General features: G+C 37.5%; 1 protein-coding gene across 3 annotated transcripts in view; it reads left to right on the top strand.

Moving 5' to 3' along the window:
* The first annotated feature begins 227 nt into the window (after nt 1–227).
* The window catches only part of LOC131533373 (E3 ubiquitin-protein ligase HECW1), a 79,934-nt gene continuing 60,671 nt past the window's right edge, over nt 228–19,490 (top strand). For 2 of the 3 annotated variants that reach the window (XM_058765681.1, XM_058765679.1), the window contains exons 1-2: nt 228–369; nt 18,955–19,210. In XM_058765681.1, coding sequence (XP_058621664.1) covers nt 340–369; nt 18,955–19,210 — 286 coding nt within the window. In that variant the 5' untranslated portion in view covers nt 228–339. Of the gene's footprint in view, nt 370–14,261; nt 14,320–18,954; nt 19,211–19,490 lie in introns of all 3 variants that reach the window. The other variant, XM_058765680.1, reaches the window with a different exon arrangement.

The following is a 19,490-nucleotide window of genomic DNA, read 5'->3' as shown; positions in this document are numbered from 1 at the left end:
TTCGTAATAATATTATTATTACTGGCGTCTTTAGAATAAATGTACTCGCTTTGGGGAAGAAAAAAAACACGTTATTTTCTGGACTTCCAGGTACAGTTTATCTTGGCAGTAAATATAAGAGATGATGTTTTGTGGGAGGAGTCAGGCAGGAGGCGGGGTCACAGCGATGCGCTGCGGAAACGCCGGCTGCTGATTGGCTGCTGTCCGCGGTGCTGATGCGGGAGAGAGTGGCGATCATCGCGCCGCGCGTTGCGTTCTGCTGCTCTCATGGATTTCCACTGGATCTTTCCGCGCGGGATTATCGCGTTTGGCTTTTAGGATCGCGCTTGGAGTTGGAGTATGATTCACAGACAGCTCATACTGTCCCAGGTAGGTGTGTTTGAGCTTTATTGACCGTGTGTGTGTGTGTGTGTGTGTGCCATTGAAGAGCCAGTGAGGGCTCTGCAAACGCGCGTCAGTCGTTCAGAGATGTCGTTTGATCGATCTCGAGCGTGTTTGCTCTCTGTGTGTTAAATCCCAATGCGACTGGTGCCAGTGAATCTCTTTCTCTCTGGTGTCATTGAGCGGTCCTCTCTTCCCTCCAATCACGAAGCGCATGACAGAGCGATGCTGACATGCATCTGAGCATGATGCTGTTTACACACGTCCACAAGACAACAGGAGTCACATCTGAATAACACATGGGCTATATACAGTACATCATTGTGCTACTGGTGCTGAGAATCTGAACCGTGAGACTCAACCAAAGATTCTGCCAAAAGAAACAGTGATTTACTTTCTTATTTTATAATCACTAACACTATCAGATATGGCAATGCTTATTAGATCAGAGGTGATTCTGATTTATTCATTAATATGTTTAGCATTGTTTAATTTTGATGACAATACAGCTTTAACATACTTTTTTTATCAAGCAGTTTTTGTGTAATTTGATGATGCATACATAATTATGACCAAGAATAACCTAATCATAAATGCTTTTGTCATATCATATGCACTTCAGAAGTGCTGAATTGGTGAACTAATACCATATTTCAATAATCAGTTCTAATGTTTACAAAGAAGGTGTTTTGAATTAATTTGGATGGCATGAATTTATATAATGTGAGGACTTCATTATTATTAGCTTTGCGCCATCATAATTATGCCATTCAGTCAAAACAGAAGATTGGCTTCATAAGTTTCCTATTTCACTCTTATGGATCTGATGCCACACTGTTAATTATGAGAGTGATTTATGAGATTCCTGATGCAGTGGCTTTGACCTTTATTGGATGTGAGGTTGGGATTGATGGTCAGGATTGCCCACGAGGTTCATCAAACAGGCCCGAGACGCAGGCTGGTATTTACCCAGTGCACTCTGGGACAATCGTGGCTTGGTAAATGCTTTTACAGATCCAAACAAACACACATTTACCTTGCTATCTCACTGGGCACATAGTTGTATAGAAAGCTACTTATTAAAGACTTAAAAGGTCTTAAATTAAAGCAGAAAGTCTTGAATTCATGACATTAAAATAAAGTCATGGCTGTAAATGTTGGATGCACCTGAACAGCCTTAAATCAAGATACATTTACCTGAGGTGCAAAATGTGGATAGCTGAGGTTTTTCTTTTCTGAGAAATTGAATGAAATTAAATGAGTTTATGCTTAAAACAAGGGGGAAAAAATATCTGTCAGTGGGGTGTGAAAATGTGTTTTCCTTTTGAATTAAGTAGATTTTTCTGAACTCATTGGCAGATATTGTTCTTGTTTTAATCAAGTCATTTTGATCACTTTGACAGAAAACAAGATTTCTTATGTAATTTTGCTTCTCAGCATATCTTGATTCAGGAATCTTTAAACACTTGCTTGGGAAAACAATTCATCTTTTTTGTAAAACCTGTTAAAAAGCAATGTAAAGTTGTTGCTAAACTGTGACTAATAGAAATGTACATTTACAGAGCATACTGATGTATTGTGTTTCCTTCAATTTATTACTTACATTTTCTATAACTGGTCTTAAAATGGTCTTAATATATATAGAAGGAGATTGCAGACACTATCATTAATGTTAACATGACTCTACATTCTTTTAAATGTTTTTTTTTTTTTCTGTCAGACTAAATCTGAAAAACAAAGCCACAGCGGCCCCTGAACTAATGAAAATACTTCGTCTTTTCTGAAAGCTGATGATGGCTGCTAATGGGAAATGCAGAGCATGCCAGAGGGAGCGTATGACAACTTCATAAGCTCTCCGTATGAGCGGAGCTGACCTATATTTGCTTCGATCCTCACGTGTGCGAGTGCCGTCACGCTTCACTACGCTCTCCTGCGCTCAGGGCTCTCCCAACATACTTCACGTCATCATGACCCTGTTTGATTTCACAATGCGCTCGTATCAGTCCAATAATAGCCTATACACAAGATCCCAAAGACAGAGATTTTGTTGTTGCTTGATGGAAAAAAATAGAGCAGAATATTAAGGTTACAGTTGCTTTTCTATTATGGGGAGATCCTTTGGTCTCTGGCGGATCGTCCATGTGTTTTCATTCATGTTCAGTTGATCTGAAGTTGTACAGATGGCTGAAAAATCACACACCCACAAAAACCTTTGTGTCCTTCGTCTTGCTTATTCGCACAGATGCAGAGGTCACTGGAGGCTTTTGTAGATATATACTTAACATAATAATATCTTCATTGTCTTTCTCTTGTCCTCTGTGGATCTTTGTTGTCAAAACCCTAGCGGATTGTCTCTGGTTTGCATGCAAATTTATATTCAGGCTGCCGAGATGAAGATCGACTGAATTAGTGCTGTCAAACGATTAAATAAAAGTGCTGTAAAAGCACAGATATATTATGTAAAAAAATTTACATAATATATCTGTGAGTATATTATGTATATATAAATGCACACACATACAGTATATATTTTGAAAATATTTATATGTATTTACACCTACGCGAGGGCATTCGTGCCGCTTTCCCTCGCCAGCGCCCTCGACAATGAGGTCCTCATGACCAGTGTTGGGGGTAACGCATTACAAGTAACGCATTACTTTTTAATTTACAAGAAAATATCTGAGTTACTTTTTCAAAAAAGTAACGCCAGTTAGATTGTTTTTCCATTTATTGACTGACAAGTCTCCTGTCCCCATATTGGGAGAAGGCGTTGTGTGCGCTGTGTTAACATGATGTTACTGTAGTTCTAGATTAAATGTGAACGTGCATTAATTCATCCCACTCGCAAAAAAACTGATTTAGTTTTCATCAAAATGAATTAAAATAAAATCAGAATATGACGCAAACCTGCAATAATTAAATATGTTAAATAACACAAATGTATCTAATCCCATTTTATTAACCAATGTCTTTGCTGCTGACCTTTGATCCAGTTCAACTATACTAATAAGAAAAAATGACTTTAGATAAACTAACAATTGTGCTTCATTGTTTATTTTATTGCTGAAGAGTGTTGAATCTTCTTCTCCTGCGTTCTACTGTACAGACGTGAAATTACTTTTCCTTCAGCCTGAGGATTATTCATTACACTTTTTGGTGTGAAAGGGCTTTTACATTTGCTATAAATAGAACTTCTTATATTAAAAACAATCAAGCCCTGCTCATATTTAAAAAGTAACGCAAAAGTAACGCGAGAGTAACGCAAAAGTAACGTAACGCATTACTTTCCATAAAAAGTAACTAAGTAACGTAATTAGTTACTTTTTTAAGGGAGTAACGCAATATTGTAAACCCAACATTGCTCATGACACTGTTCCGGCTCGGGATCACTTACCACCAGCCTATGGAGCTCCCAGACACCTCCAACCTCGATTGGAAGGAGGCGGTCGTCCGGTGTCTGGAGAGTCTCCGATCCCGATCCGAAACCCCGCCGTCCAGTCCGTCCGCCATTCCGCTGTCAAGCCCGCCGTCCACCGCGCATGTGCCCCTAGAATACTGGTGGAGTACAAGGGGATGTCATCGGCTCCAGCCCCAGAGCTTGCTCCAGAATCGTCTCCTGTGGCCGTTAGCTCTGCTACTCGCAAGTGCCCTCCAGTGCCCGCTCCTCCAGAGCACCCCCCAGAATTCCTAATTCCGCCATGGCCACCCAAGTCTCCTCATCCACCATGGCTCCCGGGTCTGCCTGATCTGCCCTGGAGGCCTCCTCTGTGTTTATTGGAATTTTCCGGCGTCGTGCACTTCTCTACAGCCACCCACCGTTACAATATACATGGGTGTGTATTTATATATACATAATAAATATACACAGTACACACACATATACTATGTAAAAAAAAAACTTTTATTGTGGATGCAATTAATCACCCATTAATCATTTGACAGCACTAGACTGAATGTGTTTCAGAACTCGACTGTCTGTAAAAGAATACATGCTTTAACCTCTAAATATGCATTTTATCTTCAATTCCATTAGCTGCACATGAAAAGAGCTGCAAGGAGCTTCAATGGAGTAGTTACAGGAGTTAAAATCATGTTATGTTCCAGAAGGACACATTACTATGGAACAAGAACAGCACAGCAGCTCAAACTAAGACAATGTTTTATCTGCTAATCTAAAATGTGCTTCCTGGTCCAAAATGAGTTCATTAAAATTACAATATTACTACGTGACATTAACCTAACTACATAGGATGCACCAGCGACAGTCATTTTTAAAGAAAAAAAAAAGCGTAATTGCTTTTTAAAGTGCAGAATGACAAATAAAAGTTTTAGGTTTTAATAACCAAAAATAGTTTGATAAAAAATCTTTATTATGTTGATTTTCTGTTATATTTTTATTGTTTATTTATTGTTGTTTTGTTTCTTTAAATCTTTTCTTAAATAAAAAAGAAAAAATATATATTTTACAAATGATTAAGTACATTTTCAAAGATTATTATTATTATTATTATTATTATTTGATACCCAATCACAGCGCACACCCTCACCTGAAAACTGAGTGCACACACCTGCACATCATCTGCACCTCATCAAGCTGGCTTCATAAGCACACACCTCACATCACTCCAGTGTCCGGTCTTGTTCATATGAAGTGGATGCACTATGCTTCTCCAGTGAACATTAATACTACTACCTCGTTCGTGTACTTACCTCCTGTGCCTTCTCCAGTGGGTTATCCTACGCTCCACTCAGTGTCTCCAAGTGTTCGTCTCCATTACCTGTTGCGGTGAGGTGTGTGCCATCATCTGTCCTCCATCCATTCCATCCACGAGTTCCTGTAAGATAAAGAAAACCTTCATTACATACCTCGTCAATCCGTTGAATTGCCTCTTTGAACTTTATACTCCCCTGCCATCTCTCCCATCGCCTCTGTTGCTTTTAATAAACGTTTACCTGTTCATTCTAATCCTCTTTGTGAGTCTCCTTTTGTAACAGAAGACCGGACCATACAGAAGCAACATGAGCGCTCCCGATCCATTCCAGGAACTCGTAGATTCTCTTTGGCGAGTTCTCCCCTCCAGCACAACAACACCTACACCCCCCTGTCGCTCCCATCACCACCACCACCAGTTCTTCACCGACAATGGTAGTCGGTCCCATGGCCTAACCAGTGCCCTTCTCTGGTGTGGCGGAGGAGTGCAACGGATTTATTCTGCAGTGCTCTTTAGCCCTTGAAATCCAGCCGCATCTCTACACCTCAGACAGAACGAAGATCGCCTTTATCATATCCCTGCTGACAGTGCGAGTGCTCCAATGGGCAGAAACCATCTGTTTTTGACAGACCAGCAGGTGATTCATCTGTGGGTGAGCGACTATATCATCTCAGTCAAGGTTCCATGTCAATGTTAATGATTATGCTCTCAAGTTCAGGACCCTTGCTGCTTCCAGTGGCTGGATTGAGCTCTCGCTCCTCACCACCAACCAGCAGGGATCGGGACCGAGAGTGCGACTGCAGCTCGCGGCTTATGATGATTCCTACGGCTTAGAGCGTTTCATTAAATTATCCATCAGATGTGCCAACCGCATGCAGTCTTGTTTCAAGGAACACCAGCCCTCACCATTCACTCCACTCCTTCGCCGGCCAGAAACCATCAGCACTCCAGAACCAGGCCACGAACCCATGCAAGTCGATACCACTCGACTTTCTTCTTCTGAGTGGCTGACCCAGGGCTTGTGTTTATACTGTGGTACTGGGGGGCATGTGATCTCCACATGTCCCATTCATCCTCCTCGACCCATGGTGAGTGTTAAGCCGGCTATTGTTAATATGCAGCCCCTCACCGCTATTGTTATGCTTACTGCCTCTGATGACTCTATTCCAGTACATGACCTCCTCGATTCCAGGTCAGCTGGGAATTTCATCTCTGGGAACCTCTGCCGCAAGCTGAACCTCCTGACCACAGCAACCAAAACCAAGTCCAGACAGTAATGGGGAAAACCACTCAATCGAAAACATGTTCAATACCATGCGGGTCCCCTCCATTTACAAGTTGGACAGCTGCATGAGGAAACACTCCATCTCCTGGTTCTGGAGGGATCCACCGCTGATGTTATTGGGCGGCCGTGGTTTGTGCAGCATAACCCCCGTCACTTCCTAGAGGACCGGTGAGGTCCTGAAGTGGGGCAATAACTGTTTCCCTCACACTCCTCAGCCATCTCTTCTTTGCTCCGAAACCCTCACCATCAACTCCACATCCATCGGAAGTCCAGTTGAAAAACAATCAGTTGCGATTCCATCCTGTTACACCCCCTTCAGCGACGTGTTCTGCCTGAAGAAAGCCTCACCGCTACCATCACATAGGCCATGGGACCGTGCCATAGATCTGATTCCGGGTGAATCAATGCATCGAGGGAAGAATTATCCACTTTCACTCCCAGAGCAGAAGGCCATGCAGGAGTATATTGAAGAGGCTTTACAGCAAGGCTATATCCGCCCCTTCGACATCCCCCGCTGCTTCGAGTTTCTTCTTTGTGTCCAAGAAGGACTGAGGCTTGGTGACGCCTCCACCCTGGGACACCCCTCCGTATTCCAGGACTTCATGAAAGTGACGTGACATGTGGCCAAGTATGGTAACCCATACTCCGAATTTGTGCTCTGCAATTAACCCATCCAAGGTGCGCACACACACTGTGAACACACACACCTGGAGCAGTGGGCAGCCATTTATGCTGCAGCGGTTGGGGGTTCGGTGTCTTGCTCAAGGGCACCTCAGTCGTGGTATTGAGGGTGGAGAGAGCGCTGTACATTCATATATCAATATTTAAAAAAAATATATATATATATATATATATATATATATATATATATATATATATATATATATATATATATATATATATATATATTTTATGCTTTTCTATTACAGTAAAATAAATCATTGAGACTTTAGACACTTCTGGGACTTTTGGGGAAATGTGCTTAATAATGACCATAACGTAGCAATGCTTGAAATAATTGTCATATACAAAATTACAGCAATTACTTATCATTTTCTTTTGATTTTGGCTAGAAATATGACCATCAGAGAACATAGGAACTCCTCAATCACTTCTAGAAACAGATGATTTTAGAGGGGGGGAATGGATAAAAGCAGCGGCATGAAGGTCAGCTGACAGGCTTTAATTGCACAATCGTCACTACTCTTGTCCTCACAGTAATAGATTGTCATGCAAAATCTGACTCCGTGAAGAGCTAAAGGGATTGACCAGAGTTGGTATGTTTGTTTTGGGAGGTGAACAGGAGGCAAACATGCATATTAATCATTCTGTATATTTTAAACCTGTAACTTTTAAACTTAAGTTTAGTCCATGAACAACATGAGTGTTGCGCATTGAGTGGATGCTTGTATTATGCGACGATTAATGATCAAATACTGCTTTTCAGAATATAACGTAAAAGCATTCATGAATTAGGAAACATTGGGAAAAGATTCTTAGAAATATAAAATAATTCACTGGGAAGAACATTTTGAGATTCAAACAGGGTGAAACGTTTTAGAGTAAAACAACACTATAAAAAACGATGTTTCATAGTTGTAAATTATTAGCATTATCAAAATTATAATTATCAAATTTATTGGAATACATTTTACAAAGTACTATTTCAGTCTGTCTACTTCAATATTTCACGTTTAATTTAATGCATTGCTTATTGTTTCTTTGCAATGAATTACTATGAATGTCTGAGTGAAAATGGTTTCTACACTTTTTTTTTTTTTTTTCTCAGTTTAATACCGGAAAACATAGAAGTAATCAAATCATTTAGTAATGCCTAATAATGTTTGTGCTGTTGTTTTTTCCATCCAAAATGATCACTTCCTGGATGAGGATGACTTTGTTAGTTAAAATGATATTATTAAAGCCTTAAAAAATAAAAAATATAGTTTGTTGACTTATAATTAAATATATATATTTTTAAAATTACAATATACGTACAGTTTGTAACAAATTGACAGTCTAGTGCATACAGCATCTGAGGATATGGCATTAATAGTGAAATATTTAAAATTCACCCCATATTAATTTTGTGATATTCAAGATGGCTTAATATAATTTCAGTCTGTGAAAATTGTGATTAAATATTGTACATGGAATTTAGTGCACACTGTATAGGAATGAGCCGCATGCATTTGTTTGATATGATGAGCAGATCTCTGAACAAACAGGCTCTCTCTGGATTTGTGCCGATGGTGTCAGTGGGTCAGAGCTTCAGCCGTGTGTGAAATGTGTTTCTGTGCTGCTGTGATAGAGCCGTCTGCGCTCACATATACACACGCTTCATCACACCGTCAGTGCTGCTGCAACAAGCAAACATTTTCTCACAAATGTCAAAAAAAAAAAAAAAGTTTAATGCACCACAAAATATGTGACAATGTTTTAGTTATTATTAAAAATAGGTTTAAAATATTTTAATCCTTGTGCTGTGCTGAAAATGACTGGCCTTTTTTTTGTAACTGAATATTGCTTCTAAATCTCTCATTATGCAATATTATCACCAAATCTTGGATGTAAACTTGTTTTTTTCAATTAGCACAGGTTTTGTATTTCTTTTTGGAATGGACTAAACATAAGCATCATTGATCAGTATTTATGCTCCTCAGTTTTCGAGTGAGAAAGCATTATTTATGGATAATTTTGCTAATGGCCACTCAAAAACTGAGAGTTAAGCTCAGATCAGTGAGGCCTATGATCAATCAGCTCCAAAATGAAACACAAAACCTGTACTAATTCAAGAAAAACAAGTTGATAAACAGACTGAATCTAATATTTGGTAATAATATGGCAAATGAGAAATCATGGGAAACACGTACCTGTGGGAATGTTTTTGCAAAATGCTAAATACATGCCAATAAGTACATATCGCTGCAGTCTCCAAAAGAAATGAACACTAGAGGCGGTAAAACAGAGCGCTTTTAATCGTTTTTGTACACCGTTATGATTACAGATCCATATGTTTCGCTTTCCGGACGTAGCAAGCTTGTTCGGTAGCTCAGCCGTCACGGAATTGGACTTAGGATGCAGAATTCTTGGATATGAATCCCGTGAAAAACATGCCTCACGATAAAAGAGCTCAAAGATGAGAGATTGAAAAACAAGCTCAAACGGCATGCTTACGATTTGCTTTTGTTCATACTATCGGGTAGGTTTAGGTGTAGTGCAGATGGTACGTTATTTTAAAGCATCACAGAGCATTAGAGTTATAGACCAGTTCAGTGTTTGCAAACAGTGATGATATTTTTTTGTGGGCGGAGCCTATCTAGTGGCATTTTTCAAGTAGCAGTCTATGGAAGCCTTGGAATAAAAGAAGTAAATTTGAGTTTATTTCAAAATTCTAACTTTATTTTCACAATTCTGATTCTCATTTCATGCTATAACTGTAGGGCTAATACAATTTGTCTCTTATAACTGCATATGTGAATGTTATGTAGATATATTGTTTAAATCAAATTTATGGTTTAAAAGTAGAGTAATCATAGTAGTTTTCATCCATAGTCTGTCCTTTACCTTCAAATGGCGTTTTTGACGACAGTATTCTATAAAAATTATTTGCATTCCGATTCTGACATCCAAAGGCACAAAAATATTATTTTCTCTTATTTCATGGATTTTACACTCTTAAAAATAAAGGTGCTTAAAAGGTTCTTCACAGCGATGCCATAGAAGAACCATTTGGTTCCACAAAGAACCGTTCAGTCAAAGAACCATCTCTTTCTTACCTTTTTATAATCTGAAGAACCTTCTTTCGCCAAAAAGAAGCTTTTGTGAAACAGACAGGTTCTTCAGATGTTAAGGTTCTTCATGGAACCATTTAGACAAAAAAGGTTCTTCTATGGCATCGTGACGCACCTTTATTTTTAAGAGTAATCATAGCAGTTTTGACATCCAAAGGCACAAAATAAATTTTTTCTTCTTATTCCATGTATTTTACCTGTTTCCTTCCACTTGTTACCAGTGTTTTTAACTGTGACGTCTACTCCAAATTGGTCAATAGCGCCACTCCACAGACATTTCAAGTCCGAAGTGACACGTACAAAACCAACGTCATATAAAAGGTTGTGGCTTCTAGCCTTAAAGGGGTGGTTTACTGCGATTTTCATTTTAAATAGTGTGTAATGTTGCTGTTGGTGCATGAACAGTATCTGCAAAGTTGCTGCGCTGAAAGTTCAACGTAAGCGGAGATATCGCCTTTAAAAATCAGGAAGTTTAATGCCTACAAAACGACTCATATGGGACTACAACGAGATACTTCCCGGGTTGCATACGTAATAAACCCATCAACCCCTCCCTCCGGAACATGCCAAAGAGGGGGCAAGGCCATGTTCTGCAGCTTTGTCGAAGAGGAAGAGTTATAGTGGAGAGTTGTAGCCATGCCGTCGAAACGGTGTTATTTTCACCCAGCTGTCAGGTCTTCTGTGTTCGGGCTTCCTACGGACGCTGTAGTTCGTCAACAATGGTTAAAATTTATGTTTGATTATGTTCCTGACAATTACAATCCTAGTTTAGCTCTCTGTGCTGCGCATTTTACTGAAGACAGCTTCCAGAATCTACACGAGTTCAATGCCGGATTCACACAGAAACTATTACTAAAACATGGAGCGGTTCCAACTTTAAAACCAGAGGCAGCAGTTGTTGGGCCACAACCTGTAAGTAAGATTTCATCATTTTAAATGTATTTGCATGTATAATTTCAGACGTAATGTTTTAGTTTTATCAAGGACGTAAACAAATGCCAACGCTGGCTTTAGTTGCCAGTTAGTTAAATGCTATTTCGTGTGTCTATGACAAACGCGTACAAACATTTTGGACCAGAATTTGTAATTATGTACTAATTTTGTAAATGTATTTTCCATGTATACTTTATAATGTAATTTTTCGATTTGATCAAGAACGTAAACACAAGCTAAGTTCGATGCTATTTTGTGTGTATAAGACAAACCTGTACGAACTTTAAAAAATGATATGTAATCACAACAGCAAACTTCATTCAGAAACATTTGTAAGAGCCGTGCTTGCGGAAGTTCTGCTCGACTCTCTTCATTACCGCTTTCTGGGTCTGATTCTGGCTCAAACTGATACGGCAATATTGACACCATTATTTATATTTGACCGCAGTGCATGCATCTGTCGCCCGTGAAGGTGATGGGCGTGAAGTTTCCGGACAATGTGCAGTATGCAGTTTAGCCAATCACAACACACCGGCCCAACTAACCAATCTGAGCCCATTGCCTGTTTCTGAGGGAGTGGTTTCAGAGAATCAGGAAGTCAACCGGTCGTTCAAATGACAGAGGACAAAGCGGCTTACAATAAAGGTGAAATATATGAAAAATAAGGTGTTTTTTAACAAACGAAACACGAAGACATGTTATATTGCACCCCATAAACACAATCAAGCAAAGAAAAAAAGCAGTAAACCACCCCTTTAACCCATATAAAACATACCATATGTACGTTTCACATTTCACATCGAATATGTCACGAAACGTACATGGTGCTACGTATTTTGCGTCTTGCAAAAAGTTCCCACAGGTACATTTTCGTCATGAGATCAGGGGCCTGTTTCATAAAACAAGTTTACCAAATAAGCCAGGTTTATTTCAGTTAGTCTGACTTATTGTCAATTGATTTGATTCAAAATACTGAAATAAGCCTGGCTTGTTTGGTAAACTTGTTTTGATAATATTGTTATGATAATATTAACAATTTGATCATATGTGGCCCTGCAGCACAAAAGCAGTCATAAGCAGCACAGCTATATTTGTAGCAATAGCCAACAATACATTGAATGGGTCAAAATTATCCATTTTTCTTTTATGCCAAAAATCATTAGGATATTAAGTAAAGATCATGTTCCATGAAGATATTTTGTAAATTTCTTACTGTAAATATATCAAAACTTTATTTTTGATTAGTAATATGCATTGCTAAGAACTTCATTTGAACAACTTTAAAGGTGATTTTCTCAATATTTAGATTTTTTTGCACCCTCAGATTCCAGATTTTCAAATAGTTGTATCTCAGCCAAATAGTGTCCGATCCTAACAAACCATACATCAATGGAAAGATTATTTATGGTGTATAAATCTCAATTTTGAAATTTTGTTTCAAAAATGTTGTCGCCCAGGGTTATATATTAACTAGAATTTTCTCGAAAAAGAAATTGTTTTCTTGAAACATAACGTGAGATAATAATATTATCTGTTTAGTTTTTTTCCTTAATCTTAATTTTTGAAAATATTTTCTCTTATTTGTTGCTCAGCTCAAAACACTGGTGTGTTTCTGGACTGCCTGACACTGTAAAAGTTCTGTATGTTTTTAGTATAAACGTATGTTTACTATTTGTCATGTGTGTATGATGCTGTGGACGTGTAAACAGTATTTCACATCAAACAGCCATGTGTTATCAGAATCTGTGCTGCTATGTGATTCTAGAAGAACATTAGAGCTGCTGGCATCTAATCGTCTCTTTCTGGCTGCTATGAGTGATTTTCAGACAGATCAATGCTGATGAAAGTGAGCCGTCCACAGCATTAAAGCATGGAAATACATCAGCTGTGAATCTCAGATGGGACATAATGCACTTAAGTCATGTAGAGAATGTTTTTGTTTGCTATGCAGGATATGTAATGTTAACACTGAGAGCATTTTCCCTGTTTGACACGATATTGAAATCTAATTTATGCCATTTTTCATCGTTTGGTGATCAGTGCTTCCTTGGTAAATCATTAAATGTGTTTTGCAGTAAGTACAGAGATCGAGGGATGCCAGTGTTAGTGAAGTGCTGGATTACACATGATAATTATTGAGCTCATTAACATCCATCACAGTGGCAGTAGTTAGTCATTCAATTTCACGATTTTACTGTCATGTCTCGAAGGGTTATATGTGTTAGAAATAATCCATTTTATTGAAATTGTTGATTTTATTAGCATCTTATTGATCATTAAGATCAATTACAAATTCTACTTAAGCCTCCTATAATGTGTTGAAATGAATGCATGATGTGACTGTTGTTTAACTTCATTAACTTACAGGTGGGTTGCTAAAGAATGTTCATAGTTAAACACAAATTAAGGAATAAATGTTCAAAATGCATCACATATTATTAGAAAATGATCATTAAAAACAAAATGATCATAAAACATCAGAGTGAGTTTCCCTGAGTTTGCATGATCTCCAAAAGGACACCAGAAAAAGAAGTGATTCACGTTTTATCCAGTTATAATCACCCCATAGACCTTCATTGTTAGTGCACTACTGGGTGTTTATTGTTGTTTGTAAATTGATGTATTTTCACTGTTTGTTTCTGATTCTGATGTACTTTCTTGTTTGACGATGCAGCTTTAATTTTGATTGCATTCTTGCATTTGACACATTAATATCACTGTGAATATGTTAAATGATTTCACAATATTTTGTCTTGAGCTGAGGATTCAGCTCTGTACAGTAGCTCAAACACACTCACACACACACACACTCTCTCTCACACACTCACACACACACTCTCACACACACACACACACACACACACTCTCTCACACACACACACACACACACACACACACACACACACACACACACACACACACACACTCTCTCACACACACACTCACACACACACTCTCTCTCACACACACTCACACACACACACACTCTCTCTCACACACACACTCACACACACACACTCTCTCACACACACACACACTCTCACACACACACACACACAGCGCTGCGAGTGAAGGACTGAGTGCATGTTGTCTGTCTGATTGGTGTTCAGTGAGTTTGTTTTATGCCGTTTCAGTAACTCCTGACCTTCTCCTCAGGATTTGATGTGCTTTGAGTCACTGAATCATAATGCTGCTACACCTGTGTAGTGTAAAGGTCAGTGCTCTTCTTCATTCACTCAGCATGTGATCCGCCTTCATCATCATCACCATCATCTTCACCGCTGTTTACTCTTCATCACCCCCAAAGCTCTGGAGTACTTGTGTAAACCTGTGAACTGTTACACCATGGATTTTGTTTAGTACTTCAATTTTAAACTACTAAAAATTAGAAATTTTAAATTACACATGAACCACACAGCAAAAAAAAAAAATAAATAAAAGTAAATAAATAAACATGATACAATGTGTATGCTGCAGTGGCTGGTTAATAGGTGCATATATTCATGTTTAGCAACAAAATTAAGTCCCAGATGTTTGTTAAATATGGGGAAAAGGCTAAATATAATTTAGGAAAGTTTTCACACTAATATAGATTCATAGATAATTTTACTAAAAGTGTTTTTGACAACGTACATACCAACATAAAAAAATCTTGTGTATTTTGAGGGTCTGTTTATTTATTTTTTTTATTTTTTTTTTTTTTTTTTTGAGAGTGCTCCAGCGGAGGTACAGTAAGTGTTGTGTTATTTTGCAGAGGTGGAAAGTAACGAATTACATTTACTGGCGTTACTGTTGAGTAGCTTTTTTGTGTACTTCTACTCTTTAAAGTAATTTTTAAAATCTGTAATTTTACTTTTACTTAAGTATATTTTGTTTGAAGTATTGTACTTCGCTACATTTTAAATTAAATTAATTACTGAGTAAAAAATAAATAAAAAAAATTCACTCCCTGGAAACTACAGTAAATAATGGGCAGGAGAACAAACTGGCAGCTTATAAATATGGGCATCAACCCTTCGCAAGCATGTAGAGGAAAGAGAAATACTTGCATCATTGCATTGGTGGTTAAAATGAAGCTTTGGCAAAAGGTTTTGCACAAATTAGCCAAAAAGACAGTAATGCAGGTTGTGTGATATATCATCTGCGATAATATAGTAATTGTTGTTTTAACGATGTGACATTTGACGTTATCAGTATTTAGCCAAAAACCAAACAAAACTCTCCTGCAGAGTGCCTGAAGTCTAGTAGATTAGCGCAGTGCGCGCGCATTTAGACTGCGTTCTTTCACTGCGTGATTCAGTGTTAAAATGCATTTAGAATGATCATAAAATTGAAGATATGGCGGCAGAAAATGTATATTTATATCATTTCATATAGTAAATCAATATCACACGAAGAGTGCTGTTTTTTCTCTCCAAAAATCAGCATGATTACATATAGATTTTTCCTTACAACAGTTCAATAAACAATAAGTTAATTAAGAGACTTGCGTTTTAGACACCATATTGCCTGTTTTTGCTCTATTTGGACAACAAAGATAATCCTAAACACAGCCACAGCACAGTTTTGCGTCTCTGAGCGACATGATGGTGTTTCGTTCCTGAATGAATCAACTGTTTAAATGATTCGGTTCAGTCTCAATGACTCACTTATTAACAGTGACACCTGCTGGCGGTTTTAATTTCACATTTAAAGTATCTTTTTATTTTTATTTTTATTATTATTTTTTTTTTAATATATATAATTTAAAACGAGTATTCAACATTTTATGTGTTATATATCAAAACATTATTTCTGCATTTGTAACTGCAGGTTAAATGCATTCATGTCCTGCATTAAACAGTGTGTAAATACATCTAAATGCCCTTAAGATGTAGCTTCTGTGTTTCCTCTGCATTGCAAAGATGAATTTTGTTGATATTGATTTAATTTGCCTGGTAACAGCCCAAATGTCTTATTATTCTAAATAACTGATTCCTTTAATTAAAAACAACTAGTTTGAGATTTATAGACCTGTCCCAGGGGTGTCGAACTTTCTGGAGAGCCGCAACCCTAACGAGTTTAGTTCCAACCCTGCTCCATCACACATATGTAGTTTTCAAATAAGCCTAAATGATTAGATTAGCTGGATCAGATGTGTTTAATTAGGGTTATATCTATACTGTGCAGGGCTGTGGCCCTCCAGGAACTGAGTTTGACCTCCGATCCCAGTTTTGTGTCCCTCCCACTGGTAAAATGTAACTAAGTAATTTTTACTCTGAGTAAATTTTAAATGAGCTACTTTTTACTTTTACTTGAGTAGATTAGTAGACTGGTACTTTTACTTGTACTTAAGTCAAATTTCATTAATGTAATGGTACTTTTACTTGAGTGGAATATTTCCGTACTCTTTCCACCTCTGTTATTTTGGACTTGTTTTTGAGTCCTCTTGCTTTCTCCGACACTTTCTATCTCCATTTACCGTGGAGCAGCTCCCAGAGGCTTTACTATTTTAAGAACTGTGTGTGTGTGTGTGTGTGTGTGTGTGTGAGCTCCTGGCAAGCGTTCAGAGATCTGTTGACTGTTTTGTTGTATTTCATCACACCTGGCTGATAATGGTGAATCCTTTAGGGCACAATGAATCTAGTGAATGATGATCTCAGCCTGTGGGTACAGATGCTGTCGATGGCTCTGTCATAGACTGATGTGGACGATCTGAACTCATCATATCAGAGTGATGTTGTGCTTGTATGTCGAAGTCAAGAGTGTGGCATTCATCGTACTTCAGCCCTTATGTGTTCAATGGTTGAAGGCTTGTGCATAAAACTGTAAACAGGGTTTCTGCAGCTCTTAAAAAGTCTTAATTCCACAAATTAAGACCTAAAAAGGTCAGAGTAGAAAGTCTTAAATTCATAAAATCCAAGCATTAAATGTTGCATGCACTAATATGAATATCTTCCTCAGTTTTTTTTTTTTTTTTTGTCTTGTTTTCCAGTACAAATATCTAAACATCCCTAAATAAAGATACATTTACTTCATTAAGATGCAAATTGAGTATGTGAAGTCTTGTTTTCTAAGAAATTGAACACAATTGAGTTTATGCTTAAAATAAGAACAAATATGAATATCAATGAGGAATGAAAACTTGTTCTCCATTTAAATGAAGTTGATATTTTGAGCACATTGACAGATATTTGTTCTTGTTTTAATCACAAACTCACTCAGAAAATGCTCAGACTTCTTATTTTGTCATTTTGTTTCTCAAGTAAATGTCTCTTGATTTAAGAATCTTTGGGCATTTGCACTGGAAAACAAAAGCGTGTCTGATTGGATTCAGCTGTGTGTGTGTAATCAGTGCAATGGATGATGGGAAGTGTAGTCCGGAGTGACATTTGCATTTAGAGACCATACTGACATATCGGGTTTTAATTTATTCCTTAATTGTTCTTTACTTCATAAAACCTGCAGAAACCCTGTGTAAAGGAATTATGTGAATGCCTCATTGTTGTGCATAAAAATTGATGTTAAAGCTTTTCGGTATGCTTATTTATACCCTGACTGGATAATAAACCATTCGTGTCATAAAAGAGCCATGTTCCATCTACTGTACTTTCCAGTTAATGAGTAGTAATGAGATGCTAATCGATTTAGATGTTGCATGTTCCTCTCCATTCACAGCTCTCTGCACGATCTTTTCACTTCCATCTTCTGGAAAGTGGCATATTTCCTAACTAACACTTATAGATCTTTGTTACACGTCCACAAACAATGCAAAGAAGATTTGAGCCATTGCACTATTGTTCAAGGGAATATTTCCAGTAAATAAAAATGTACATTTCAGTCTGTTCCTCACACCATCGCATGACTTCACAAATCATGTGCAATAATTTAAGTGTCAAATTTCTGTTCTAAAAGATCCAGTAATTCAATATTTAAAGTAATTCAAAATTGCAATAGCAATCCACACGATTGGGAATTTTGCATGAGGGTGAAAGATTTTCCCATGCAGATTTTGCCGAAATTTTGTTGAAATTTCACTATTGTGCACTCTCAGAAATAAAGGTACAAAAGCTGTCACTGGGGCGGTACCTTTATAAAAGGTACACTTTTGTACCTATTAGGTTCAAATATGTGCACTTTAAGTACTAATATGTACCAAAATGGACCCTTTAGGTACAAACATGTACCTTTTGAAAAGGTACCGCCCCAGTGACAGCTTTTGTACCTTTATTTCTGAGAGTGTGATTGCACCTTTAAACTGAAGATTATTTAATTAATTACATTAAAATTCAGTGGAATTACTTTTATTTGCAGATATTGCATTTCAGAATGGGTTTAGGCCTTGAATAAATATTTGTAGTGACATTTTCCAATGTAAATTAATAAATATGTGTAGTGACAATGTTTAAAATGTTTTATTTAATTTCTTAATATATATATATATATATATATATATATATATATATATATATATATATATAATTTGTTTTACTGTAGAAATTAAGTAATAAACCCATCCAAATATATTGAGCAATTTATTTTAAGTTATATGAAATTCAACTTTTAATTTAATGTAATTTAATTTGAAACAAGAAAAAATTTAAAGCAGCAACTGACCTTTTTTTATTTTTATTTTTTTTAGTTTTAGAGATAGAGATATGAAATTGTCCAAAAAAGAAAAAAACTTTCTTTGGTCAGTTTTCTATGTGTTTTTCTGCAATAATGAATTGTAATGTCACTTTAAAATAAATATTTAACATGATCGGTTCAACTGTTCCCGTGAAAAACTGTGATAAACAATGAAGCCGCCAAGTCAAATAACACCTTCCATTTACATAAAAATGTTAAAGTGGCATGACTTTCTCTGCAGAACCTGTACCAGAGCAGGTTTCTGGGCCTGGCGGCCATGGCCTCTCCGTCTCGCCGGCGGTGTAAGACCAGCCCGTGCTTCAGCTCGGCTCTGCCCCGATCCACCAGCGACACGGACCTGGTGTCCTTACAGAGCCGCTCCACGCTGAACGCCAGCACCTCGCTCTACTGCATCGGACAATCAGACGAGCTCGTCATCTGCTGGGACATCAGAGAGGAGGTGGACGCTGGAGACTGGATCGGCATGTACCTCATCGGTCAGAAGATGTCGTTTGATATACTCTCTACCTGTCAAAAGTTTAGAATAATTCATATTTTCAAATGTTTTTGAAAGAAGTCTCTTGTAACTCACCAAGGCTGCATTTATTTGATCTAAAAATACAGTAAAAATGTGAAATATTATTATTACATTATGTAATTTATTTCTGTGATGCGCAGCTGTATTTTCAGCATCATTACTCCAGTCTTCAGCGTCACATGATCTTCAGAAATCATTCTAATATGCTGATTTACTGCTCAACAAACATTTCTGATTAT

Source organism: Onychostoma macrolepis, chromosome 24 (assembly GCF_012432095.1).
Source record: "Onychostoma macrolepis isolate SWU-2019 chromosome 24, ASM1243209v1, whole genome shotgun sequence".
NCBI lineage: Eukaryota > Metazoa > Chordata > Actinopteri > Cypriniformes > Cyprinidae > Onychostoma > Onychostoma macrolepis.
Note: the sequence above shows the minus strand (reverse complement) of the source record. Positions and strands in the feature narration are given on the sequence as shown.